Source organism: Leucopleurus acutus (assembly GCF_964270905.1).
Source record: "Leucopleurus acutus genome assembly, chromosome: 1".
Classification (NCBI taxonomy): Eukaryota; Metazoa; Chordata; class Mammalia; order Artiodactyla; family Delphinidae; genus Leucopleurus; species Leucopleurus acutus.
In genome coordinates, this window is record NC_139142.1 from 5466767 (window position 1) to 5493401 (window position 26635).

The 26635-nt window shown below is 54.1% G+C and overlaps 1 protein-coding gene across 5 annotated transcripts in view; it reads left to right on the forward strand.

The window, feature by feature from the left end:
• BCL11B (BCL11 transcription factor B) overlaps positions 1-26141 on the forward strand; it is a gene marked incomplete at its 3' end in the record, with an annotated part of 91917 nt that extends 65776 nt beyond the window's left edge. For all 5 annotated transcript variants that reach the window (XM_082849228.1, XM_082849230.1, XM_082849229.1 and 2 more), the window contains one exon: positions 24070-26141. In XM_082849228.1, the coding sequence (XP_082705354.1) occupies positions 24070-26141 (2072 nt within the window). The remainder of the gene's footprint in view (positions 1-24069) is intronic.
• Between the last annotated feature and the right edge of the window lie 494 nt (positions 26142-26635).

Sequence of the window (26635 nt, forward strand, 5' to 3'; positions counted from 1 at the left end):
TGGGGGCCTGGAAAGTTGGGGCCATGTCTGTCCACTCTCTGACCTGCCTCAGCGCCCAGGCGTCTCCTCACCACGCTGGGCCTGGCTGTCCCCATGTCAGCAAAGCGTGGTGTAGGAGGAGAAAGGCCCGAGGGCCTCCCCGAGGCCCCTGGCTGTGGACAGGGAGGCCTGGCTCCCTCTGGCCAGCCCGTGGACAACTGGGAGGCTGTTGCCTACTCAGTCTGGATCAGCAGATATTGACGGAGGGCCGGCTGCTCTGTGCCAGGCCCGGGAGAGGGCCCAACAGGTGACCCGCATGCAGGCCCTGCCCTCGGGGAGCTCCCCGTCGGGACCCCTGCTTCTGATGCCGTTCTGGGTTGACTTGGAAGTGGCCGTGCCAGCCTCTTGCCCTGTGCCGGGGGCACGTGTCCCTAGTGGCTGTGGCCCAGACCTGGAACAGGCGTTTGCCCTGGCCATGGTCCTGGCTGGAGTGGTGGGCCTCACGGTGTGAACACAGATGGCCCACACCCCAGCGTCACGGGCAAGGTGGCTTCCCTGGGCCCTGGGCAGAGAATCCTCCACCTTTGCGGGGGCAAAGTGCCCAGGCCTCCAGAGGAGGTCTGTCGTGGTTGGAGGGCTTCCAGATGTGGGTTCCTGAGCCACGGGCGGGGAGTAGACCCCTGGCCCTGATAGTCGATGTGCCCGGGGTCTCAGCCGCCGCCCACATACACGGGCTCTGGCCATGCGACCAGCCTTTCAGTGCTTGGCACGCGCTCAGCTGTGGGCTTTCGGAACAGGGATGACGAATCTCCAAATGGGCTTTCAGCCGGGCCCCTACCTCCCCGCCCACCGGGGTGGAATCAATCGGCCCTCCCTTCAAGTCTGACCAGGCCTGGGCTCGGGGGCCAGGGAAGTGGGTGGGCTCTCTTCTCCATGATGTGGACCCCCGCGGCATCCCAGATTTCTAAACACTCATGGGTGGGCCTAGAGGGGTTTTATCGCTCACCCGTGCTGTGTGTCAATAAGATTGTTAAAAAAAACACAAAACAAACCACAGCCAGACAAGAGTCCCTGTCCGTGGTGGAATTTGGTGCCTTTAGAAGCAGAGGGATGGAGAAGTAAGGGGGAGCTCTTTCACAAGAAATAGACTCTCATATCTTGGGATTTGGGAAAACAGAACTGGTGAGGGTTTTTTTTTTTTTCTTCCCAGGCACTCCGTATTATTAAGACACTCTGTCTTATAAGGGATGTTGGATAATTAATCCTGTGGTGAGACAATAGCAACAAACGTTCAAATATATTTAAATGATGAACAAGCTCTTTAATGTGGACCTGTAAGATCATTGTGGGCCAGTGGCACGAAGGAGGGGGGATTTGGATTTATTGAAATGTACTTTTCCCCTTCAGAAGATGCGACTTTCTTTTGTGTACGCACACACACATACACAACGCACACACGCATGCACAGAGCATTTAGCCAGAACCCTGCTAAGTCTTTTCCCTTTTCAGTCGAAAAGAATCAATTATGCCTTGTGGTCTCTTTCCAAAAACCACTTTTGATGGTGTGATTTTGTTTCAGTCGAGAGCGCTCCAATCAGCCCCTCAGAAACAAGCAGGGGGAAAAAAATGCCCTCTCACCAAATTTCTGGGCGTCTGCACAGATTCTCAGCAATTGAGAATATTGACAGCAGTCAGAATTCCGTGGCTGTTGAAACTTCGCCTCTAATTGAACTGGGAAAGGTAAACCCAGATTCAGGGCTCTGCACGCTGTAATTGCAATAATTTAATTTAGCTATTTAACCTGTAATTCAGTGGTATTTATTAAGGAGCATGGGAGAAAATGAGGCCATTAGGAGCCAGAGATGAATACATTGAAATGAAAATGAACACTTCTAACTGCCAGTTGACCTTCGGTTTGTAGCAGTTTTTATTAGGCTGGTCACGGTAATTACCAGGACGTGAATCGGGGAGGAAAGTGAATAATTCCGTAATGAACATTTTTATTCATTATCTCACATTTTCAGGAAGCGGACAAGTTATCTCGCTGAAGTATTGGCCTACACACCCTTTCTGTTTGTTTTTTAAAAAATGATTGTTTGTGGACAATAGCATCATTCCATGTGGAGGGAGGTGGCGTCCAGGGCGTCCAGAGAGGCACGCTGGTGGGTCATCGGTGCTGGGTGTACTTCTAGGGTGCACGGGGGAGACAGCTGTACCGTACAATAGGTACAATAGGTATTGTCAGCCTGGCAGGGACCAGGAGAGTGCATGCCTGCCAGCCCCTCTGGGAAATGTTTTTCCAAAATTATCGATCGGGTGGAAAGCTTTCCTGACTTGAGAATACGTAGGTATTCTTGTGTCCTTTTAGGGTGGGTTGTAAAGCAGTTCAGTATTTAGAGGGCTGGAGACATAGCTGGGAACATGTAGAGAGATCCCTCATGCCCTTGGGTCCAGGAATTCTACTTCTGGGTCACCATCCTGAAGATTAACTAGGTATATGCCTGAAAACATGGGCACGCACTGCAGTGTCCTTGTCACAGTGGAAAGTTTTGGAAGCAAGTCGATTCCAGTAGGAGGAGAATGGCTACATGAACGGTGTCCCAGCCGTATGATGGGAAACATCACATAGCAATGAAAAATAAGGATTTTACGGCGTTTCTCCCAACGTGGGAAAATGCTCCCAATGTAATATCAAGAGAGAAAAGCACAAACCAAAACGGTATACAGTAATAGCTCAATCAGTAGATGTCTGTTTGTACAAGTCCACTGAAAAGGGACTGGAAGGGAGCACCGAAATGTTAATGGAAGTTACTTTGGTGGTCTCTATTTTCCTTCTGTATCCTGGTCTGTATCTGTAAAATTTTCTACAAGAAGAAAGTGTTCCTTTAAAAATCAGAAGACGCAGTAACATTGATTTAAAGTTGTGGTGACTTTAGCTGATCGGAAAGAGAAGTTTCTAGCCGGACACCCTGCCTCGGGCTCTGCCAACCTTGTGGTTTCATTAGCTCCTCCCACTTCCCAGAAAACCATTCAGCCCTTAGATGTAACAGGGGGATACGAGCTGAAAACACTTGTGTCAGCCCAGTGGTGATGGATAGCTTCCCATCACGGAAGGCTTGGATCCCTGTGCGTTTGGGAGGCGTCTTCTTTTTATTGGCTTCATTTCCATTCCCTTCTTGTGGCCCCGAATTGGGAGTCAGAGGCCCTCCTCCTCTGGGTCTGGGGCTGCACGGTCCAGAAGTGGGGGCATATGGTGAGGACATCTGTTGAGTTGATGGGCCCCAGTCTCTGCATCTTCTTCGCTCCAGCGTCTGCCCAGTCTCTGGCAGTGGTCATTTCCATTCTGATAGAGATGTTAGAAAGAATCATATCTGTTCATGCAGCTAGGAAGAGGGAGTGTGCGGTTTGTGTGTGTATCTTAGCGTTGTCAGAAGAACCTTATTAGATACTCGGATGATATCCACCCCCCCAAACAGCGTCTTCATTTCCTCCCTGAGTGCCCCTTACCCTCTGATACCCACAGGAACCTCCTGGAGGCTTGCCTTCCGGAAAAGAAATGATTCTCTTTCCAATTTTCAATTTTCCAACTTCACTCCTTTTCTTTATTAAGTGCACTATGGTTACTGGAGAGAAAGAAAGAAAATGACAGCTCTGCCCTGAATTCAGAGTGCCTGGACCCTGCTTTGCATACCGACTTCAGCCGGCTGGCAGGAAGGGGCCAGGGCGTTCTTTCGACCCGGGGCGGCGCCTGGCAGGCTCTGGGCCCTCTGCAGATGTGCCCGTCTGCCCGTGGTCCTCTTCTCACTTATCTGCTCGACGCCACCAACCGTAATCCTACACAGTGCCCCAAGATGAGATGACGGCTGGCAAAGGCTCCGTCATGAACCCTGGGAAGGGCACAGGTGAGGGAGGCAGGAAGCCACACAGTTGCCCCCCTGGTTGTGCATCTTGGGTCTCCTACCAGGCTGAGAATAAAGTTCACGAGATTATACAAATCCTCCGGACCAAGTTCCTAGCAAGTTCCTAGCTCGGGGTACATGTTCCTGCAACCCCCTCTAGCCCTGAGCCTCGATGCTGCCATGATCCGCATGGTAATCATGATACCCACCTAACTGGTGTGGACCCAGTATCGCCTTGGATGTGAGGACACCTGGCTTATGGCAAACGCCCAGGGAAAGGGCTCTCGAGGTGTCTAATACAGCTTGAAAGCATTTTGACTTGTCAGAGCGGACGGGTACACGTGCTCCCTGCACACAGAGCTTCCATTTTGTCGGTTGAGAACCCCAACATCCTTTTTCCGTTGCCTCCCCCGCACCATGGATACAGGGCATTCTCTTTGTAGGCACATGTTTGCCCAAAGTGCAGCTGACCCGGTGGAACCTCTGAGGCTCCCTGGAATCTTGGGAGCATTTGTTAAGACAGCTACAGGTGTCAGATAGGCAAGGAGGATGGCCGCCGCAGAGCGAGAGCTTTTCTGGAAAGACTGTGGCCCTGGGACCTTCCGTTACAGGTCCGTCCATAGCCATGGTTGTCATTGGGGGAGACGTGGAGACATGGAAACCTGTCTCCCTGAAAAGCTGGCCGCTGGCCTAGCTTGGGAGGGGGAGGGAGGACGCCAGAGCACTTGTTTTCATGGTGGGGGGATAGCTCGTGCACCTGCCCCCTCCCCCAGTTTTTTTAAGGTCCGGAAGAGGGTGTCACGGCGCTGCATCCCGGGAGCCACGCTCAGCAGAACGCAGCCGTCCGCGCTCCAGTGGAGGAACTCTGGAACCTTTCCTCCGCCTGGTTGCCTGGTTACAAGATCATCTGTCACCAGTTCCCTGAGGAGGGGGCTTGGCTGGGGAGACACGAGAGGGGGAGTTGGGAGATAGTGTCTGCTGTTGGGAGTGCAATGAGTACACTCGATCATATCTAATTCCCATTTATATTACGCCGGACAGCCCCACTGCCCAGCTGCCCTCTTGAAGCCTCGGACCGCTGGGGTTTTTTGATGCATGAATGAAGACTGGGAAGTGGGCCAGGACTTGGCTCATGGGCTTCTCCATCATTTATTAGCTTCTAGTTTTAATTGTTTCCCGACTTCTTTCCAGATATTTATCTAGGAAGAATTGTCAGTTCTTGCTGCGCCGTGCAGATGCGCGGGGCAGGCGCCGGCTGCAGAATTTTAATGGCTTTTCTGGACGCAGGCAGGATTCAGTTCAGCAGGTGTTGGTAGAGCACCTACTATGTGTCAAGACGGTGCCAAGTGATGAAGGGATTCCGGGATGGATGGAGAGAGGCTCCCACTCTGGAGGGATCTGCTGTCCCTTGGGAGCGGAGTCGGGGCGCTTTACTGGGAAATGTATTTACATTTAGTTTGAGCGCCGCTGTGGCTGCTGGCCGCTGGATGGGTTTGAGCTGTGTGACCTCAGGCAGATTGCTTTATGTCTCTGAGCCTTGGATTCTCCATCTGAACCCGAGGCAATGACCCTAGTAGGAGTTATCAAACAAATGCTGAGACATGCAGGCTGTTGTATTTGGGGCCCCAGGGAAGGGTCCTGGGTCTCAGGGGTTGTGGGGTGGGCTGATGACAGGGTGCTGGGTGGCGAAGTGTAGGCCGTGGGCCTGCTGTCCGCCCCATGCATTCTGGTCTCATCTGTGAAATGGGGGTGCTGGGGGAGACCCCACGAAGGAGGCGTGGGGAATATCGGGGGAGCCATTGGTGGCTTCTCTTTCTTTTCTTCAGAAGAAGCCTGGGTCAGGGCAGACCAGCCTGTTGGTGCCTGGGGTGGGTTTGTCGAGGGGACTCAGAAGCACAGGTTAGGAGCCAGAGCTTGGCTCACCGAACACACGTGTGACTTGGGAAGTCTTTCTTCCACTGGGCAGCCTCAGTTTCCCCATCCGGTGCGTGGGGAGGGCTGGATGACCTTGCTGTTGCCTGCCTTAATTTTACACTTTGGATGGCCTTAGACAGACATGAGTAAATTCTCAGCCACAGGCTTCTCGTCCATGGACTGCAGTGAAAGCACGTAACTTGTGGGATGAAACGAGGTCTTGCTGACCTGGTGCCCGTGGGTGCCCAGTGCCCCTCAGGGTCTGTCGGCTCCCGGGGGCTGCTGTCCCCGGTTGAGAAGACTGGCCCGTGGTCTCTGCTCCCTCACTTCCTACAGGAGCTCGGGCCAGACACCTAAACCCTTTGAATCTCACTTTTCTTCCTGTAAGACACAGACATTTGCTTCCTCTTGGGGCCATTTCACAGATGAGGAATGTCACACTGGAGACGGATCCAGAGGAGAGGAGAAGCTTGCCCAGGGTCACCCAGCTAACACCCACCGAGTCAGGAATAGAGCCGTGCCTTATGCGTGGTTCAAGGCGCAGGGGCGGCGCTGGATGGAGTCCTGAGTGGTCCAGAGGGATGCCTCCACGGTGGGCTGTTTGTCCAGAAGCCCCAGCTTCTTGGCTGGCCAGGTGGAAGTGTGGGCCGTTCACTGACTGCTCCCTCAGCGGCTGGGAACAGTCTGGGGCTGGGAGCGTTTGCTCTGTGCTCGGGTTCAAAGGATGGAAGACAGGTGACTGGTGTGGTGGCCCTGCCACAGCCCTGAGCTTTCCGACGTGGCTTCTTCTCCATCATTTTGGGAGATGGTTCGTGTACGGGGACACACAACGTTTCTCACAGGGTTCCCAAGGAAATGGGAGCTCCTTGAATTTCGACTTTGCTGTGGCACCATATTGGTGGGCAGAAACCATCAACGTCGGGCCCATAGAATGACTGGATTTCGTCGGGGCAGCTGCAGGAAAAGCTGGGAGAAAAATTCCTTCGATTTCTCAGATTGCTTCTTGAACATGAGGTTAAAAGTCCATTTTTGATTTGGGGGTTTTTAAGAGAGATCCCTTTTGAAATTTGGCCGAATGATCTGAAACAAAATGATCCCGGACTTGGTTAAAAAGTGGTGACGTCAGACTCTTTTCATGGTCTGGACTAGAGCTTCTGTTAATGGTGGAGTTTGTAAATATGTGTGTTTGGCTTTTGCTTTTTCACTCTGTTTCACTTATTATGTCAGAGTTGGGTTTAGTCATTTATTTTATTTTTTAGAAGAGAAGCGTTTTTACAGAAAAGGGTGGTGAGAGGACTGGGGGGAGGTCAGCCCTCTGCAGCCGGAATCTGAGTTCTCCAGCATGTTATACCAAGTCGATGGTTATTATTCCCCCCGAAAATAATGTCCTTTTTTACTTGTTTTTTAACATTCTGCCCTTGGCATCTGTTCCAGGCATTGTGGATGAACGTAGACTGTGTTCTGACAATGGGTTAAAGCAAGCACTTACTGAAAAGCATTCTCTACTTAATTACATTTCCTTCTTCTGGAAGCTATTTTAATTTTTTTTTATAATCACATGTTAATTGTGTATTAGCGGGGCCTTTCTGATGAGTTGAAAACAGAGTGAAACCTTTGTAAACAACACAGAGAGAAAGAAAAGGGAATGTGTGAAGCAAGACAGTGGTAATGAGCCAGTTCCAAGAGGCCGAAATAACTACACTTCTTGACGCCAGGGAGGGGAGGAAGTGGTACCTGGAAGTCATTTTTCTGAGTGACAGCTCCCCTGATGGGGAGGGCGGGACCACGGCTGCTGATCAGTGATGATGAAGGGCGGTCTCATGGGTGCCACCTACTCATTCATTCACCCACTCATTCGTTCACTCACTCATTTATTCATTTAATCATTCACTCATTCATTCACTGACTCACTCATTCATTCACTCATTCACATTCTTACCCATGAATAGCTTCCTCTGTTGGGTGCCGGCCAGATGTAAGATTCTTTACATGCGTGCCCGAGATCCTCAAGACAGGTATTAACCTCATTCGTGCAGAAGGAAACTGTAGCTCAGAGTTGAGTTCACGCATTCACGTTCAGCCAGAGCTCCCAAGCAGGAGATTCAGATCTGTCAGGCCCAAGGGACTCAGCCTCGGTGAGGTTCTGAAGTGGCCGTGTCCCTTCCCATGCAGACTTCAGATGGTCCAGAGATAATCTGGTACCTGTGTGGGCAGTGGGAGGGAAGGAGGAGCCATCAGGGCTGGGTGCGTGTGCGTGTGTGTGTGTGTGTGTGTGTGTGTGAGTGTGCGTGTGCGTGTGCGTGTGTGTGTGTGTGTGTGTGTGTGGTGGGGGTGAGGTGAAAGGTCGCCAGAACTCGCTGGCATTGTTTTCTTTTCCGCCTTTTAACAGCTTTATTGAAAGCACCAGCCCCGGTTTACAATCCCTCTTGTGGCGAGAGGGGCCCCCCGAAAGCCCGTCTCTGTTCCCCGTGTAAAGGGCTGGGCTTGCAGGGGCTTTGCAGTTCCCAGGCTGTTATTAGGGAAGCGTGGCCCGGGCGCTTCAGATGAAAGTGCTACTGTGCGAGCGCCAGGTTCACCGCGCGCGATCCAAGGAAAGCCTGCCAAGACAGCGTTGTGAACGGGCGCCAAGCAAAACACACGCATTCCGTCCCGTGGAGCCAGCTCACTTCTGCAAATAGAGGAAAAATTGACTTTCTGATTGGGAGTGTTTCTACAACTCAGAAGAATCACTCCAGTGATTGTTCTAAAAATATTCCGGAGGCGGCACGTTCTCCAAGGCCTCGGGATTCTGAGCGGTCCTTAATTGTACTTTTTATGTAATCTCTCCGGATCGCGTTTTTTTTTTTTTTTTTTTTAATGGACTCAAGCTTGCGTGGTCATCCTCTCTGCTCCCTCCTCTCCCTCCCCCAACGCGGCAGGATTGCTGCCTTGTTAAAGAGTGGTGTACGCAGCAGAAACTGTATTTTTATCTCTTTGACTTCAGGAAGTGTATTCGGTTTTTCATCTCCTGCAGCCGCTGTTGCAAGGCTCACGTCTGAGCAGCTGAATCTAGGGCAGCCCCTGACGTCCTGGCGTTGGTGGCCGAGCCCAGTTCTGGAGGGAGGCGTCCGTCAGGCGGACGGTGTTTTGGTGGCAGGCTCGGGGGAGGGGGTGCTGCTCCCTCTGCCTGTTGAGGCTGGCATTCCCCTTTCCGAGGCACAGAGCTCCCTAGAAGCCCCGGATATTTGCAGCTCCAGGCCGTTCTGGAATTCATATGATTTCTATAATGACGAAATTGACTGGGATTCCACAAGTCCGCTTTCTGCCAAAAGTCAGTGATGTGGGCCCCTCCTTCTCTTCTCTGGTCTCAGAGTTTCTCTCCACCCTCTTTCTCCCCTCTTTCTCCTCCCCTTCCCACTCTCTGCCTTACCCGCGACTCCCACTTTCCCCTTGCAGTCAGCTTTGCCAGGTGCAGCTTCTGTGCTGCTGGGGAAGCCGGGGCACGTCCAGCTTCGGATTGGCAGCCCCAGAGCTGCTGACCTTTGTAGGATGTTCGACCGCATCCCTGCCTCTACCCACTAGATGCCAGTAACACCGCCACCCTCCTAATCGTGGCCATCAAAAATATCTCCAGACATTGCCAAAATCCCCGAGGGGGGCGAAATAGTCCTCAGTTGAGAACCACTGTTCGAGCTCTTTTTTCCAAACTGGCACTCGCTACAGCCAGGAAAAGGACTGGGGAATATTAGTATCTATTTTTAGGTTCACGGATCACCAGAAATAATAGGGTGGAATCAAAGGCCTTGGAAATGGAGAAAGAATCCCCGCTGTTGAATTTCCCCCCACAAAATGTATTTTAAGAAGTCCTGATCCTGGTTTGAGGGGCGACGACGGTGGGTGGTGGATGCTGGGTGGTGAGCTGTTTGTCGCGGTGATACCTGCAGGATTTGGAACAGCCAGAGTCTGTACCTTCAAATAATCAAGCAGTTTTCCTCTAAAATAAATCTCCCAGACTGAGCTTATGAGACAAATCTGCTAGAATTAGGTAACTGATAGTCTTCTTGGTAAGTGGACAATTCTGAGGAATTGGTAGTGTTTCTGGCAACGTACGCCAGGATTTTCTCAGTGTTGTCGCCTCTCTTTCCTTCCTCTCTCCCCGCCTGCCTCCTTGCTTCCCTTAGAGGTTGTTTCCCCCATGTTAGGAGTGGGACCGGGCCCGCTCACGGGCAGCAGCGGCCTCATTTGGATGGCATATGCTGTACCCACGTACAGGAATCCTGTTCTGTGGCCTTAAATGTTGACTGGTTAGTGGGGCATCCAATAGGGTCAGGCGCCAGGCGCCAGGTTTCATCTCACCCATCGGCAGCCTATCTGTGAGAAATCTAGAATTCGGTGGTCAGCGGGTTTCGCGCTGGGCTTCTCTGGAACGCCATGTGGCCAAGTGCGCACGTGACAGCGTCAGAGTGATTTCCTGGGCTCAGCCAAAACCCGTGCTTCCGCCGGCTTCTTCCCGCCAGCTGGCCGTCCGAGCCAGCCTTGAGGTGCTCCGGCCATTTGGAATTGGCGGGACTCCACCTCCCCTGGGGCCTGAGCTCCTCAGCTTCACATTCTCCAGTGCGAACCCGACAGGACATCCTGGGGGCCTCCTGGCTCCAGATGTACAGTCGGTTTGGGCTGCAGCTCCTCTGCCCCTCCCACCCCGCCTCCTCTGTCGCCAGCCAGCCTCCGCTTGCCCCTGCACATTTCCTCCCGCCCTTGGCGTTGCTGCCGCCTTCCTCTGCCCTTGTGGGGTGGGGGCGTGGGGCGGTGCTGTGACAACCGCGTGCAGGAGGCGCGTCTGGTCCAACCCAGTGCCTTGGTTGGGTCTAACGATTGGGCCACCCAGCCACATTGCTGGGGTTAGTGGTGTTTGGAGAGAGGCTGAGTGGTGAGCCCTCACCCGTGTGTGTGTGTGTGTGTGTACACGCGCACACCCCTGCATGTGAACCTGTGTGCAGCCGTGTGGGGGCTGCTAGGTTTCTCTCCCATAACCTCCCGTGGCATTCGGTGCGTCTCCGAACGCCCTGATTTTCTGATCATGCCGGGCAGCTCCGCCGTGCAGAGGGGCATCTGGGAACTTCGACACTGTGAGCCGAGGCTGGCGAGGATGACCATCTCCCCACCGCCCGCGGGCTGCAGGAAGCTGGCACCGTGGCAGAGGCAAAGCACCGCAGAAGTGCTGCAGGTTTTTCATATGGAAATGTGAAATAATGGGGTGATTAAATAGAGCTGTATATTAAAGTACATCTGACATTAGAATTACCATAATGTGCTGTAGCCTTAGGCTGAGTACTTTATTTGCCATCTGCGTCGGCCCAAAATCCCCCGGGGAAGCGCTAAAATATTCTGAATAAACTCAGCTCGAGTTCTTATTGAGAGTAAAATACCATTTGTGGCCCGTCGTATTGATTCGTCTTAATTGTGGTGCAGAAAAGAACATTCACTCGCTGGTGACTTTTGTGCTCGGTGACAGGCTGTCTGGAGTTACTGTAACATTGCAGTTGGTTAACCTGGATGGGGCCAGGCGGGCACCTCGGCTCCAGCCGGGATGCCAAGGTGCCAGCCCGGGCGCGCGGCACAGCTGGTGCTTCCTGCCAGCCCCCCTGCTCGCCTCCAGGGAGGGTGCTGGGGAGCAGGGCGCCCACACGGGGGCCGAGGCCCCTCCCTACGCCTGGCCTCGGCTCTCCGGGTCCGGAAAGGTGGCCCACTGGAGGAGGCTGTCCTGGAGGGGCATGACTTCAGTCTCAGCTCTTGGTTGCAGGGAGATACTAGACATATTTAAGAAAACAAAACTAAAAAAAGAAAAGAATCCACCCACCCAGGCAAAGTCAAGCTTGGGTGGTTACCGGTTCGTGGCGGTGGGGTCTGGTAACAGTCCCTGCAGCCCTTTTGTGGGGGTGGGGGGAGCACGTGGCGTGGAAGTGCTCGTGCGTTAAAGATAAATGACTCAGCGGTGGGAAGCACTTGGTGATCCAGACAGTGCCCCCTGCCCCGTTCATAAGGTCCAGTTTTTATCCTATAATCGCCTATCATTATACACAACTTAAATATTCAGATATTCTCCACAAACCTTGGGCTAGCATGTTTTTATCACTAATTCCGAACAAGGGAATAACCTTTCACTTCAGAGACAAATGAGACACATTTACAGGTGCGCATCTGCTGTTTCCTTGTGTTTTATCAATCCCAGCGGACCCGCACACTTTTGCTCTAACGCACGCCGCTCAGAACAATCTATGTAACATATTACTGCTTGTTTGTGGTGTGTGGCTGTGGGTCCCCTCTGTGTTAGCTAACCCGTATAACTCGGCCTCCAGGCTCTCCATAACGTCAGTTACCTCCTCCGGGCTAAACGTACACTCCATTAAAACGAGGTTTACTGCCCCTGCAATACTTCTTGGGGTGGAACGTGGAGACTTCTGTGGATTTAAGGAAAGGAAGGATGGAGACCTGCCTCGTGAAGGAAGTCATGAATTACAGAGAAGGGAGACTTCCTGTGTCAGCCAGAATGTGTGTGTGAGATGTGCTTGGCGTGTGTACGTGTGTGCACAACTGTGTACACACCGGCGCTCAAGCACCCAAGCAGCTCGCTGCGTGATGGGTTTTGCCTGTGTATTTCTTAATTCACTCTTTATTTTATTAAGTGATAAGGATGGTTTGCTCTATGCCGCCTCTTCATGTTCTCTGCTAAATTCCCGTCCCCAGAATTCTAGAATCCTTTCAGAAAACCCTATATTGGGGGGGAGAGGGCTGGGGAAGTACATTCATCTCTCAGTCCACCAACACCCACTGGAAAAGTGTAGGTCCTTTACAGAGAAGTCTACAGAAAGCAGATTTCAAGGGAGTCTGACGATGCATTCATTTGTCTTGGGGAAGACATTATCTCCAACGCGTGTGAGAGCCTGGTGTAAAGCGGGGGGGACTGTGTAGAGATGATCTTGAGGAGTGCGCTGTAGTCTCTCAAGAATGCTGTAAGTGAGTTGCCACGTATAAAATCACTCTGTGTGTCTTGCCTCCGGCTCTTCCATCTGACTAGCAAACACCACGGCTCTCACCCTGCCCCGAGACGCCCCCTCCACAGTTAGAGGTATTGCTTTGTTTCAGGGCTGGGTGGCTGTTTCCTGAGCCTGAACTGCACACCTGGTGTGACCGCAGAATCGAGCAGTTGAAGTCAAGACTGTTTGGGGGAAATCTTGGGTGTATGGGGCCTGCAGCCGTAGTGCAGTTTTCATACTTCCCTGTTTCCCCAAGAGTCTGGACCACCCCATTCCTGAAGGCGGGCTTCTCAGCCGTGGGTGTTCAGATAAGAGGCTTTTGCTGGAATGATAGAACTTCTGCTGGAGACGGTGATGTAGAAGCCGCCTCGCTTCCTAAGCTCGTGGTCCTCGTAGATTGGACCTGAAGTCCCCTCTTTGTGTTTTCCACCCCCCAGTGTCATTTCTTTATACATTATGGTTTCTTAGTTTGGGAAGGGCAGGTCTGGCCTGCAACCAAACTCTCCGAGGGGTTTACCTCCATCCTTTCGTTGTACTGAGATTTTGTTGTACTGAACAGTTCGTGATTCAAATAGACCTTGAGTGTGGGCTTGAAAATCTTCATTTAAAAAAAAAAAAAATCAAAGTTTTCATTGCGATGGAATGTGCAGCAATGGACTTTGGTCTCTCTCCAGCTCAGTTTCTTTGTGTGTTTTCAGAGCCTCCTCAGGTGGATCCCCCATCGCCTCTTCAGTTCCACATCCAGGTCCTCGCCTCCACGAATCTTAAGATCCCACCTCCATGTTTTTGTTCCTGCAGTTTCCTCCGCTGGGCACACACTTTCTGCCCTTTCTCTACACAATGGACTCATTGAGCTCCAGGGTCTCCTCCTGCGAGACGTCTCCCCCGATCCTCCCAGGCCATCAGTCTCTCCTCCTCTGGGCCCTGCACCGTGTGGCACACCCTTTCTTAGTGAACTAGTGGCCTGAGCCCTTACTGCATGTTTGTGGAGTCAAGAGCCTCTTGTCCTGGACCGCAGGCTCTGCGTGGGCATCCCTCCTGAGCTCAGTGCGGGCCTGGCAGACGACACACGCTGCCTGCACGTGTAGAGTAAAGGGAGGAAGGGAGGAAGGAGCAAACGAACAGACGTGTGGACAAGAGCCTCTCAGCTTTTGCTCCAGTGGTTCGGTTTCCGGGTGCAGACGTAGTGTTGTGCAGACGTTGGGTGTTGTCCTGAGGGGCTTCCTGGCTTTTTAGGAGGAGAATGCGAACACCGAGAGCGGGGCATCTTTTTCACGTTTACGATTTAGCCCTGGGTTTGGAGGGTGAGTGTGGGTGAGTGAGGACAGCCCTGCACGGGAAACCCTGCAGAACGAGCAGGGGATGCATTGGATGGAAACACTTGCACAATTCTCCGCAGGTCCTTGCCTTTCTCATCGCCTCTCCCATCTCCCTGCCCCTGCCTGCTTCTGCAGCCAACAGACCTGCTTTCTCTTTGGTGCACCCCGAGGGTGCTCACACAGGGCTCTCCACCCCGAGTGCCTTCCCTGCTGGATCTGGGCTGGTGCCACTGTCCCTGTGTCTGGCTTGAACTCACCTCCACGCGGTGTTTCCTGCCTGCCTCTTCCCTGGATGCTCTGAGGTCACTCGGCAGATCCTGCTCTGCCTCAGAATCCTTTATGTCCACAGCTTAACCCACCCCTGCTCCCCCCGACCCCCACCTGTGGCTGATCCCTCCAAGTAAGTAGGTCCTGTTGTGGGTCCTAGCGCCTGGCACATGGTGACCGGATGGACGAGTGAATGAATGAATGGGAAAGGGATGTCCCTAGAACATTTTGGACAAGATTAGGTTTCCTTGGCCTTAGTAACTTCCCAGGATGCTGCTTTTGCTCTGCTGGGGTTCTTGTGCCCCTGGCTGTCTAGGGGGATGCTGGGGCCTCAGTTTGAGGCTGTGGTGAAGCCTGAAGGCCCAGTCCTCCAGCCCGAGGTAACTTGGGCATCAGAAGCACAAAGCTGACCTCTGCCGCATGGGTGCTCTCAGGGTGAGTGGACCGCAGCCGGGTGAGGTTTCTTACTTGTGGGGCCTCTTGATTCTCAGCCAAGCTCCACGTGGCATTTCCTGCACAGAGCCTCCAGCTCGCGGCACCGGCCAGCTCGCTGGTGTGCGCGGGGGCAGGGGGAATGGTGTGCTGTGGCTGGTCCAGGGCCGGTTACGGCGGAGTTTGCAAGCCCGGTGGAGGGGCAGCCAGGTGTGCGTCAGACACGACCCAGGCCCTGGGCTCAGACCCAGCTGTGAATCTGGGCTCTGCGACCCACAGGCTGTCTGACCCAGGGCCCCTCACTTAGCTGCGATGAGACTGAGTTTCTCTTTTATATAAGATCTGGATTAGAGCCCACTTTCCAGAGTGGCTGTGAGCGCCCACAAGTCCACCTCTGGCACGTGCAGTGGTATGTGAGTCAAGCCCACCAGAGTCAAGGGCAGGTGATACCAGTGTGGTGATCAGTGTCGAGCGGCATTCCCCCAAGGCTATGGGGATTCAGAGGGGGCTACGCTTGGGCTGTGTCTAAGAAGATGTTTTGCAGGGAGAGGAGGAAAGGCAGGTATTCCAGGCAGCTGAAACGGCAGGTGCAAGGAGGGCAAGGAGAGGACCAGGAGGGTGGGGGTCCAGCGCGTGAATGGGCGGTGAGTCCGGCCGGATCCTGAAGGCTGAGAGCCCGGTGCTTCCTCCGGGCAGCAGCGGCTGTCAGGGCTGTGATTTGGGAGGATCGCTGGGCCGCTTGCGCCCTCTGCCAGGGCGGCTTAGAGGTGGATGGGGGCGGTGGCGGAGCGTCTGGCTTCTTTGGAGTCACCTGGATCCCAGCATCCTCTGGTGGTTGGAACACAGCCAGCGGGGAGGCGTGGGCACGCTGGGTGGGGTCCTGCCCAGCGAGCCCGGGAAGCGGGGTCGTGGTGAGTGCTGAGCTGGGCCCTGCTCCAGAGGCGGCCTCACCTGGAGGGCAGACTGTGCAGCCTGGGAAGGTTCACCCAGACCTGGGCAGACGCCCTTGTTCTGCCTGTGATGACTTTAGCCACGCTGACCACGGCGGGAGCAAACAGACAGAACACAGCTAACACAGGTGCTGGCAATTCTGAAGCACGTGTGCGTTCGTCACCCTGCTGGTGGCCGGAGTTGCAGCAGTAGCAAGATCAGCTCAGCCCCGGTCCTCAGGGAGCTTGGAATCCAGACCAGATGATGAATTTTAAATAAATGACCCAAGGCCAGTCATGTGGCCTCCGGCAACTTACTTGCAGTCTCTGAGCCTCCTTTATTGCTCCTGTGTGGTCACGGGCACAGAGTTATCATGAGAATGAGACTACATGGGGTGATGCAGGTTCTAACCCCCAAAGGCAGCCAAGCCCTTGCGTGCTTTTCTCTCCCTGTACCTTGAGCTTGGTCCTAGCAGCACTCTTACTTTTCATGAAATAACTGAGAGGGTTATTAGGTGCTCTCGTCTCCCCCTGGAATTTGAGAGCTGCATCCCTCGATACCAGCAGAATACCTAGTGGATAAAGGGTGCCCAGCTCCTACGTGTTTCAATGAATGAATGAAAGGCAGGCGTAGGCATTGCTCTCAGCAGGACACACCCTGCTACCTAGTCCGCTCAGCTCTATCTATCTTGGTCCCCCCACTTAGTGGGCTTATGTGAGCTGGGATCCAGGGGTGGCAAAGAGGCAGACGCACGCTCTGTGTGGTGGTAATGGCTGTCTGGAGCTCTGGGTTAAGGAGGATTCTGAGGCCTGGTGGGGGAGTGTGGGGATGGATTGGCAATGTCCGCCACGGGCATTGGCTGTGCTAGACTGAGGCTGGCTCAGCACTTCACCACCAGGGAGACCATTTAGTAGCAGTAGTAGTGCTACTACTGTCACCACCAGAACCAACACCCAACAAAGGGCATCTATTACTTTTCCATGAGATGATTGGCCTGAGTTCACCAAGTTGTTGCAATTCTAGCCGAGAACAACACGTCTCCACGTTTCACTAGCATGTGGCTGGAACCAAAGGTAAGATCCCGAGGCACACACAACTGCCCTGTCTCCTCCCCTGGGGTCCCTTGTCTTGGGAGGGGCCCAGGTCCGCACCCTTTCCTCTTCTGACTAAGCTTTTATCTAGAGCACGGCTGTCTGTGTGGCTCTGGGCTGATGACCTCATCTCTTCCAGTCTTCAGTTTCCTCACCTGTGAGATGGTGCTGCTGACAGTTCTTGACCTTGGGAGTTGTGAGGACAGTTCTCCTTAGCTGCAGGCAGCTCATGTAAGGGTTTAATAATGGTTTCTTGTTACTGCTGTTATTCTTCCCTTAGCTCCACCTTCTCTCTTGGAGAGGCTGAGGTTTTGTTTGATAGGATGCTTTCAGAACAAGCAGGGGTGCTTATAGATTTCATAGGTGACTGTGCTGAGAAATGATATGAACATGAAACTTACAGAGTTCCCCAAGGAAACCAACTGACATTTTCTTTCTGGGGGATCATGAAAGGGAAGACAGTCTTTAAACTAATAAGGGGTCTACACATCTAGAGATAATAGTGACAATAATTATTAACATTTTGGCGCTGAGGAGATGGCATTGCTAGTGGGCATAGATTCTGGAGGAGGATTGGGTGGTCGGCCAATGAATCCAGCCCTCTCCTTGGGCACCGGGAACCCTAAAATCCAGAGAGGGGAAGGGGCCTGCCCCAGGGAGACCCTGGATCTAACAGCCTGCCCCAGAACCTGGCTGCCAGTGTCTCATGACCCCTTCACCAGGTCCTGAGTGGCACGTTGCCCTGTAGGCTCACCTGCTCTCTTAAACATCTCCACTCCAGGGACAAGGCCCGTGGTGGACCCGACTGGGCTCCATCAAAGGGTCATCGATGCCCTTCCCTGGGAGGACACACAGTGTGATGGGAGGACCTTTTCATTGTGAAACAAGTGTAAAGAGAACGATCTCAGGGGGTGCTGGGGGGTGCCGCTGGGATGGAGCCAGGTCTCTGGAAGCCCGAGCAGGGACATGGCCCTCCCCTTGCTGGCTGGGGGACTCTGCCTCTCTGAGCTGTCGCATCATCACGTGCCAGCAGGGAGGTGGTCCTCGCCTGGCCTCCCTCAGCGGTCGTGTGAGTGACAATGAAATGCGCTAATGGCTGTGAAAATGCCAAACCAACTGTCAAGTGCTTTGCAAACTGTAGAGGGCCACGTGAAGCCAAGACCCAGTTCTTTCTTCAGTGTCCAAGTGTCAGGGCTCTCATTTTTGCCTCCAGCTTTGGGAGGAGAAAGGCCCTCCTTTCTCCTCAGATCACCCCAGGCCCTGCTTGAGCTGGGAGGTGGTGTCTGCTCGTGGCTTTTGAGCAGCCGTGAACCACTAAATCCCCTGCAGGCAGGAATACCCTTCTACTGGGTATCACTTGGCTTTAGGAGAGCCCTCTTAAATTATTGCTCTCAATTATGGCCTTTTTATTGAATAATAACTCAGTTAAAGGTGTGCTTTTTATTGAACATCCCTGATACCTTTATTGGTATTATTAGAGTAACCAGCATAATAAGGAAGAACAATTATTTAAATGCTCATTAAAAAAATAAAAAAACAGCTCCTACTAGCAGAGGTGGGGAGGCGGTAGCACTTCATTGCAGGAGCCCAGTTGCGTGTTGGTTCCCAAGAGTCACAATAAAAAATGACGTTTCCTCAACGTTTGCAAGTTTCTACTTCCCTGGAACCTCTAATGCGTTAGGCAGGCTGCATTAAAATTCCTCCAGGGGAGAGGGTGTGGAGAAAAGGGAACCCTCTTGCACTGTTGGTGGGAATGCAAATTGATACAGCCACTATGGAGAACAGTATGGAGGTTCCTTAAAAAACTAAAAATAGAACTACCATATGACCCAGCAATCCCACTACTGGGCATATACCCTGAGAAAACCATAATTCAAAAGAGTCGTGTACCAAAATGTTCATTGCAGCACTATTTACAATAGCCAGGACATGGAAGCAACCTAAGTGTCCATCAACAGATGAATGGATAAAGAAGATGTGGCACATATATACAATGGAATATTCCTCAGCCATAAAAAGAAACGAAATTGAGTTATTTGTAGTGAGGTGGCTGGACCTAGAGACTGTCCCACAGAGTGAAGTAAGTCAGAAAGAGAAAAACAAATACCGTATGCTAACACATATATATGGAATCTAAAAAAAAAAAAAAGTTTCTGAAGAACCTAGGGGCAGGAGAGGAATAAAGATGCAGATGTAGAGAATGGACTTGAGGACACAGGGAGGGGGAAGGGTAAGCTGGGACGAAGTGAGAGAGTGGTATGGACATATATACACTACCAAATGTAAAACAGATAGCTAGTGGGAAGCAGCCGCATAGCACAGGGAGATCAGCTCGGTGCTTTGTGACCACCTAGAGGGGTGGGGTAGGGAGGGTGGGAGGGAGACGCAAGAGGGAGGAGATATGGGGATATATGTATATGTATAGCTGATTCACTTTGTTATACAGCAGAAACTAACACAGCATTGTAAAGCAATTATACTCCAATAAAGATGTTAAAAAATAAAAAAGAAAAGAAAATTCCTCCAGGGTTTTATTACTGCCAGAGTTAGACTGAAAGGCATCCCTGAAGTGTCCACTGCCAGGTACGAGATGGATAATAAACAAAACACGCAAAGCCCAACCGTAACACGTGCGCAGTGATGTGTGCATTTTGTAGGGTGTGTCCACATGCGCGATCTCATTTGCTCCCCCGGCCCTCTTTGGAAGCAGATATGTTATTCCCACTCTACTGATGAGGAAACAGAGGCTCAGAGAGGTTAAGTGACTTGCTCAACATCACTCTGCTGGGAATGTCAAGGCGGAGGTATGAACTCACGCTGCTGTCCAGGGTTCTCTTCAACAGAGATCACTGGGAGGGTTTTGAATTTGAGAAAAACACAGGGCCTCCCTTGAAAGCCAGGAGAGCCAAAGAAGACCCAGTGTGGGTTTCTGCCAATGGATACCAAAAATGTCCGAGGAAGAAAGAAGGAAGGAAGCAAGCAAACAAGACACGGGCCCTGGGTTCTGAGTCACCAAGCCTGATGCAGTGATCCAAACGCAGCTGACGTTTCTAGCCCTGTAGGCCAGGTTTGGCGTCGCTGGGTAAGTCGCTTCAAAATAACCGCGGCATCGGGCTTCCCTGGTGGCGTAGTGGTTGGGAGTCCGCCTGCCGATGCAGGGGGTGCGGGTTCGTGCCCCGGTCCGGGAAGATCCCACGTGCCGCGGAGTGGCTGGGCCCGTGAGCCATGGCCACTGAGCCTGCGCGTCAGGAGCCTGTGCTCCGCAATGGGAGAGGCCACAACAGTGAGAGGCCCGCGTACCGCAAAAAAATAAAATAAAATAAAAATAAAAATAACCTAGGCGTCGACCTCTCAGTTGGAACGTCGGCAGCCACAGTGGCAGCGTGTCGGGACATGGACCCTGTCTGGGCCACCAGCAAAGTCGGCACGTGGTAGAGCTTCCAGCTCACCTCTGGGCGGGTGGCCCTGAGCTCCAGGAGCGGGGACAGCCTTGAGTCCGAAGCAGCCCTCTCACCGAGGGTCTTCCGCTGCATTTAAAAATGAGCCATTGGTGACTGTGTGTGTTGGGGCTTTAAAATATTTAGTGAGTTTTTGAACAGAAAAATGTTCCGAGCGGCTCTTCAGGGGCTTCCTGACATTGTTCAGTTCTCAAAAGTGAGCAGCCCCAGTGCTCAAGGCTACTTCTAGGTAAGAGATAACCATGAAGTGGTAATATGGAAATGAACATTTTACTTAAAAGAGAAGGTTACGGAGGAGAGTGGAAAGTGCATTGTCTAGGGAGGGCCTTTGAGGGCTGGGAGATTTTAAAAACATCGGAAGCTGTCAGATCCTGGGAAGACCGGCACCTGCAGTGAATCTTGCCATGGCGTGGAGAGAAGTGTGGGCGCCAGATGGGTTCAGGGGTGCGGGAAAAGAGCTTACCCTGGCTTGACGAGGGACCCTGGAATCCTATTCAAGGGATACGCACAGAGCTTTTCTCCCCCTGATGGTGAATTCCGGACAGTTAACTTCCTCCCGGTTGCTCCAAGTTAGAGTTTTAGCAGTGTCTTTTGCTCTTTTTTTTTATACAAAAAGTGGAAACATCTGAACTCTTTAGAACACGCAGCTACATGCTTCTCAGCAGCTGCCGTTTGAGTTAAAAAATATATATATTTTAATTGGCCATTTCATTCCTGGCCTGCCTAAGAGTTTTGCATCGTCTTCTGATACCCACATTCCTCACGGGCAGTAGAACTTTCTAGAAAATGTGTAGCCATCAGAAGAAGAAACAGGAAGTGCTCTGGAGAGACCAAGGAAATGAAGATGATGAAAAAGGAGATTGGGGGAAGGGAGGCGGCCCGTCGTCTTAAAAACATGAGGAACCAGAGCAGCTGTGTGCAGTAGCCTGGTTAATGAGAGTGGCTGGAGCGGAGGTGAAGGGTACAGACTGCGCTTTAATTGGAAGATCTGTGACCTTGCGGGAGGTGGGGCTTCACTTGTGTTATGAGCTCCTGTGTCAGAAAGGGACTTTTCCTTTATCTTCTTCTTTATTACTCGTTTATTCTGCCTAGCTCCAGAAAAGGATTTGCGGAGGGCTCTAAATATCATGGCTTCTGGCCAGCTTTCCTGTGAGGCTGTCTGAGGTGAAGAGTTCTGCTCCCCACACGCGTTAACTAATAAGCGAGGACAGGAGATGCTGCCTCCAAGAAGCTGGCGCTCTCTGCCATAGCGGGGTGGCACGCAGGACGGGAAGGCCGGGGTGTCCGTGTGGCCTTACTGCTCCCGCAGTAAGGACCACGGCCGCCCAGGGCCTTGGGAAGGAAAGGCCCTGTTTCCAGGTGGGGAAATTCTCCCCAGGGGCTCCAGCATGGGGAACTGAATTACACAGACATACTGGGAGGAGGAAGTTGCCAAGACACCCTGGAGAAAGAAAATTGCCTCAGAAGTTCTCCTGGAGCTGTGTTTAAAAGTGAGGTGAAGCTGACCTTCGGAATTCTTTTTTCCTTTTTGTCCTCCCTGCCCACCGCACCCCTCTTGGTCTCCTCACTACCAAACACACAGACACATGTCCTGTTGCACGTGAGCGTGCAGTGATGCCCATAGACCACCAGACCTGGAAGGCAGGTCTTGGTTTCCAGTGGTGGGTGATCTGGCCCAGTTGCTTCTGTGTCTGGGAGAATCTCCACCCTGCCCCCCTGCCCCCTGGACAGCCCGCACACACTGCATGGCTCAGGGAGGTCCAGGCCCCTTGGACCTTGGACCTTGGGAGAGGTCAAGTTTAACCTGCATGGAACTCGGGACGTTTGGTCCCAGAGCCACTTGGATTTTACTGCTAAGGGTGAAGCCCCCAAGAAACATAATTTGTGGCTGGAAAACCAAAAAAATACATCTCTATACGGGATTTCAGAAGTCCTTAATCTTCCAGGGAGTGGCTGAGATGGGGCTTGTCTGCTCCAGCCCGCCCCGTGTACTCCCCCCTCCCCTTCCCGATACGGGGGTATGGAAACTAACATGCACGTTTGGCTCCACCAGGGAGCTTGCGGCTACCGTGCTTTATCAGCGTTCAAATCTTCCAGGTATAAGAAAGTTTGAAAAAACAAAAGGGTATTTCAAGATCTCAGCTGTGATGTCGTGTTCCCTTTTCCTTTCCCGGCCAGTGAGCAAATCTGATGTTGGAAAGCAGGACCTGCCCACACCCGTCCTGTTCACGTGAAGCATGAGAAGAGGTTCAGGCTGGAGAAGCAGCCAGTTTCACCCGCAGGTTCAGGACGTTGGCCACAAAAGACGTTCTGGTTGGAAGGTCTAGGCTTCATTTTGTGATGACCCTAATGATGGACAAAGACAGGGACGTCTTGGCTCTATGCCACCAGCGTCCACTAAGACTGGCTCCCGATGTCACCAGAGCCAGTTTGTAACAATTCCACACTTGCCACCATTAATCCTGACCGTCCTGTCAGATGTGACATTCTTTCACTCAGTGTTTCTGGCAAAGGACCGCACCCCTCCCCCTCCCCAGGGGTCTCTGGAGGCCAGATTCCACACTGTGGTTAGGAGTGTGTGTGAGGCCAGGAGAGCAATGGTGGGGGACAGCTGTCACCCAGTAGTGATGTTCATGACATGCTGCATCCTTCTGTTCCTACGCATCCGTGTTTAAATCTGACAGCGCTTTCTGCATGGACCCTGGTGTGTGAAACCTTGGGATTTCCTGTAGTTAAAAATCCCGAGTGATGCAGAGGTATCAGCCGTTTCTCTTAAAATGTTCGGGCGGGTTTCCCTGGTGGCCCAGTGGTTGAGAGTCCGCCTGCCGATGCAGGGGACGCGGGTTCGTGCCCCGGTCCGGGAAGATCCCACATGCCGCGGAGCGGCTGGGCCCGTGAGCCATGGCCGCTGAGCTTGCGCGTCCGGAGCCTGTGCTCTGCAATGGGAGAGGCCACAACAGTGAGAGGCCCGCGTACGGCCAAAAAAAAAAAAAAAAAAAAAAAAAATGTTCGCAAGGCGATTTGGTTTGATTTATGCTTCTTAGAATTTTATTGGATCAAAGATTGCCTAGTCAGTGACTGGGGGGGGAGGGGACAGTTTTGCCCCCCAGGGAGGCTTGGCAGTGCCTGGAGAGATTTTGGATCCTCATGATTGGGAGGGGAGGGAGTGCTACTGGCTTCTAGTGGGTAGAGGCCAGGGATGCTGCTGAACACCCTACAAGGCACAGGGCGGCCCCCGGCCCCCAGGCGGAGAATCATCAGGGTCTACATGTCAGTAGTGCCTTGCTTGACAATCCCTGGTCTAGACCGTGGCCAGTGTGACGGTAGCCCTGAACGGCTGAAATCTGCCCTGCTATCTTTTATGCAGTCCAGCCTTCCCGTACTTCCTATTACTGGAATCAGGCATTCTCACAAACACATCTCCTTTGGCTTCTGAGGTGATGGGCTTAAGGACACCGTATTTTAGGGGCACAGAGGGATGTCTACCGAATTGCAGTAACTTGCTGAGGATGCATGCCTGGTCCGGGCTTTGCCAGGGCCGCCAGCCCACATAGCAGGCTTCTTCAGCCCCTCTGCCGGGGACCTGCCAGGGGGTCGCAGGCCTGGGCCTGCTCAGAAGCCGTCCCGCTGCTGCCGCCCTCAAGGGCCGGAGGTCCCGGGACACACTCGGCTCCGGCTCGCCTCCAGGTCAGTGGCCCCGTGGTGCGCGAGCCCCCGTCCACCGCTTCTCACGCTCTCTCTGCCTTTCCGTCCGTGTGTCTCCCCAGGTAAAGATGAGCCTTCCAGCTACATTTGCACAACATGCAAGCAGCCCTTCAACAGCGCGTGGTTCCTGCTGCAGCACGCGCAGAACACGCACGGCTTCCGCATCTACCTGGAGCCCGGGCCGGCCAGCAGCTCGCTCACGCCGCGGCTCACCATCCCGCCGCCGCTCGGGCCCGAGGCCGTGGCCCAGTCCCCGCTCATGAATTTCCTGGGCGACAGCAACCCCTTCAACCTGCTGCGCATGACGGGCCCCATCCTGCGGGACCACCCGGGCTTCGGCGAGGGCCGCCTGCCCGGCACGCCGCCGCTCTTCAGCCCGCCGCCGCGCCACCACCTGGACCCGCACCGCCTCAGCGCCGAGGAGATGGGGCTCGTCGCCCAGCACCCCAGTGCCTTCGACCGAGTCATGCGCCTGAACCCCATGGCCATCGACTCGCCCGCCATGGACTTCTCGCGGCGGCTCCGCGAGCTGGCGGGCAACAGCTCCACGCCGCCGCCCGTGTCCCCGGGCCGCGGCAACCCTATGCACCGGCTCCTGAACCCCTTCCAGCCCAGCCCCAAGTCCCCGTTCCTGAGCACTCCGCCGCTGCCGCCCATGCCCCCCGGCGGCACGCCGCCGCCCCAGCCGCCGGCCAAGAGCAAGTCGTGCGAGTTCTGCGGCAAGACCTTCAAGTTCCAGAGCAATCTCATCGTGCACCGGCGCAGCCACACGGGCGAGAAGCCCTACAAGTGCCAGCTGTGCGACCACGCGTGCTCGCAGGCGAGCAAGCTCAAGCGCCACATGAAGACGCACATGCACAAGGCCGGCTCCCTGGCCGGCCGCTCCGACGACGGGCTCTCGGCCGCCAGCTCCCCGGAGCCCGGCACCAGCGAGCTGGCCGGCGAGGGCCTCAAGGCGGCCGACGGCGACTTCCGCCACCACGAGAGCGACCCGTCGCTGGGCCACGAGCCTGAGGAGGAAGACGAGGAGGAGGAGGACGAGGAGGAGGAGCTGCTGCTGGAGAACGAGAGCCGGCCCGAGTCGAGCTTCAGCATGGACTCGGAGCTGAGCCGCAACCGGGAGAACGGCGGCGGCGGTGGCGGCGGCGGCGGCGGCGTGGCCGGGGTGCCGGGCGCGGGCGGCGGCGTGGGCGGCGCGGCCAAGGCGCTGGCCGACGAGAAGGCGCTGGTGCTGGGCAAGGTCATGGAGAACGTGGGCCTGGGCGCGCTGCCGCCCTACGGCGAGCTGCTGGCCGACAAGCAGAAGCGCGGCGCCTTCCTGAAGCGCTCGGCGGGCGGCGGGGACCCGGGCGACGACGACGACGCGGGCGGCTGCGGCGACGCGGGCCCGGGCGGCGCGGTCAACGGGCGCGGCGGCGGCTTTGCGCCGGGCGCCGAGCCCTTCCCGGGCCTCTTCCCGCGCAAGCCGGCGCCTCTGCCCAGCCCCGGGCTCAACAGCGCGGCCAAGCGCATCAAGGTGGAGAAGGACCTGGAGCTGCCGCCCGCCGCGCTCATCCCATCCGAGAACGTGTACTCGCAGTGGCTCGTGGGCTACGCGGCGTCGCGGCACTTCATGAAGGACCCCTTCCTGGGCTTCACGGACGCGCGCCAGTCGCCCTTCGCCACGTCGTCCGAGCACTCGTCCGAGAACGGCAGCCTGCGCTTCTCCACGCCGCCCGGGGACCTGCTGGACGGCGGGCTGTCGGGCCGCAGCGGCACGGCCAGCGGGGGCAGCACGCCGCACCTGGGCGGCCCGGGCCCCGGGAGGCCGAGCTCCAAGGAGGGCCGGCGCAGCGACACGTGCGAGTACTGCGGCAAGGTGTTCAAGAACTGCAGCAACCTGACGGTGCACCGGCGGAGCCACACCGGCGAGCGGCCTTACAAGTGCGAGCTGTGCAACTACGCGTGCGCGCAGAGCAGCAAGCTCACGCGCCACATGAAGACGCACGGGCAGATCGGCAAGGAGGTGTACCGCTGCGACATCTGCCAGATGCCCTTCAGCGTCTACAGCACCCTGGAGAAACACATGAAAAAGTGGCACGGCGAGCACTTGCTGACTAACGACGTCAAAATCGAGCAGGCCGAGAGGAGCTAAGCGCGCGCGGCCCCCGCGCACCTGTACAGTAGCCCCGTCGCCAAGCGAGAGAATGCTGACCTGACACTTGCCTCCGTGTCGCCGCCGCCGCTCGGCACCCCCTGCGAGCCCCCGGGGCCCCAGGGGAGGCGGCCCTCCAACCTAACCTGTGTCTGCGAAGTCCTATAGAAACCCGAGGGTTGATTAAGGCAGTAAAAATTGTGGAGCCTTTTAACTGTGCAATAATTTCTGTATTTATTGGGTTTTGTAATTTTTTTGGCATGTGCAGGTACTTTTTATTATTATTCTTTCTGTTGAAATTGCTTTAAGAGATTTTGTTGGGTATCCATCCCTTCTTCAGTTTCTTGTTTCTTTTTTTTTGTTTCTTTTTTTGTTTGTTTTTTAAAAACTCAGTAGTAGCCTGAGCGATGACTCCCGAGCTATGTAGAGGGGAAGCATATATTTTAAATTATAATTTGGGGGGGGGGAGGGTGCTGCTTTTTTGAAATCTAAGC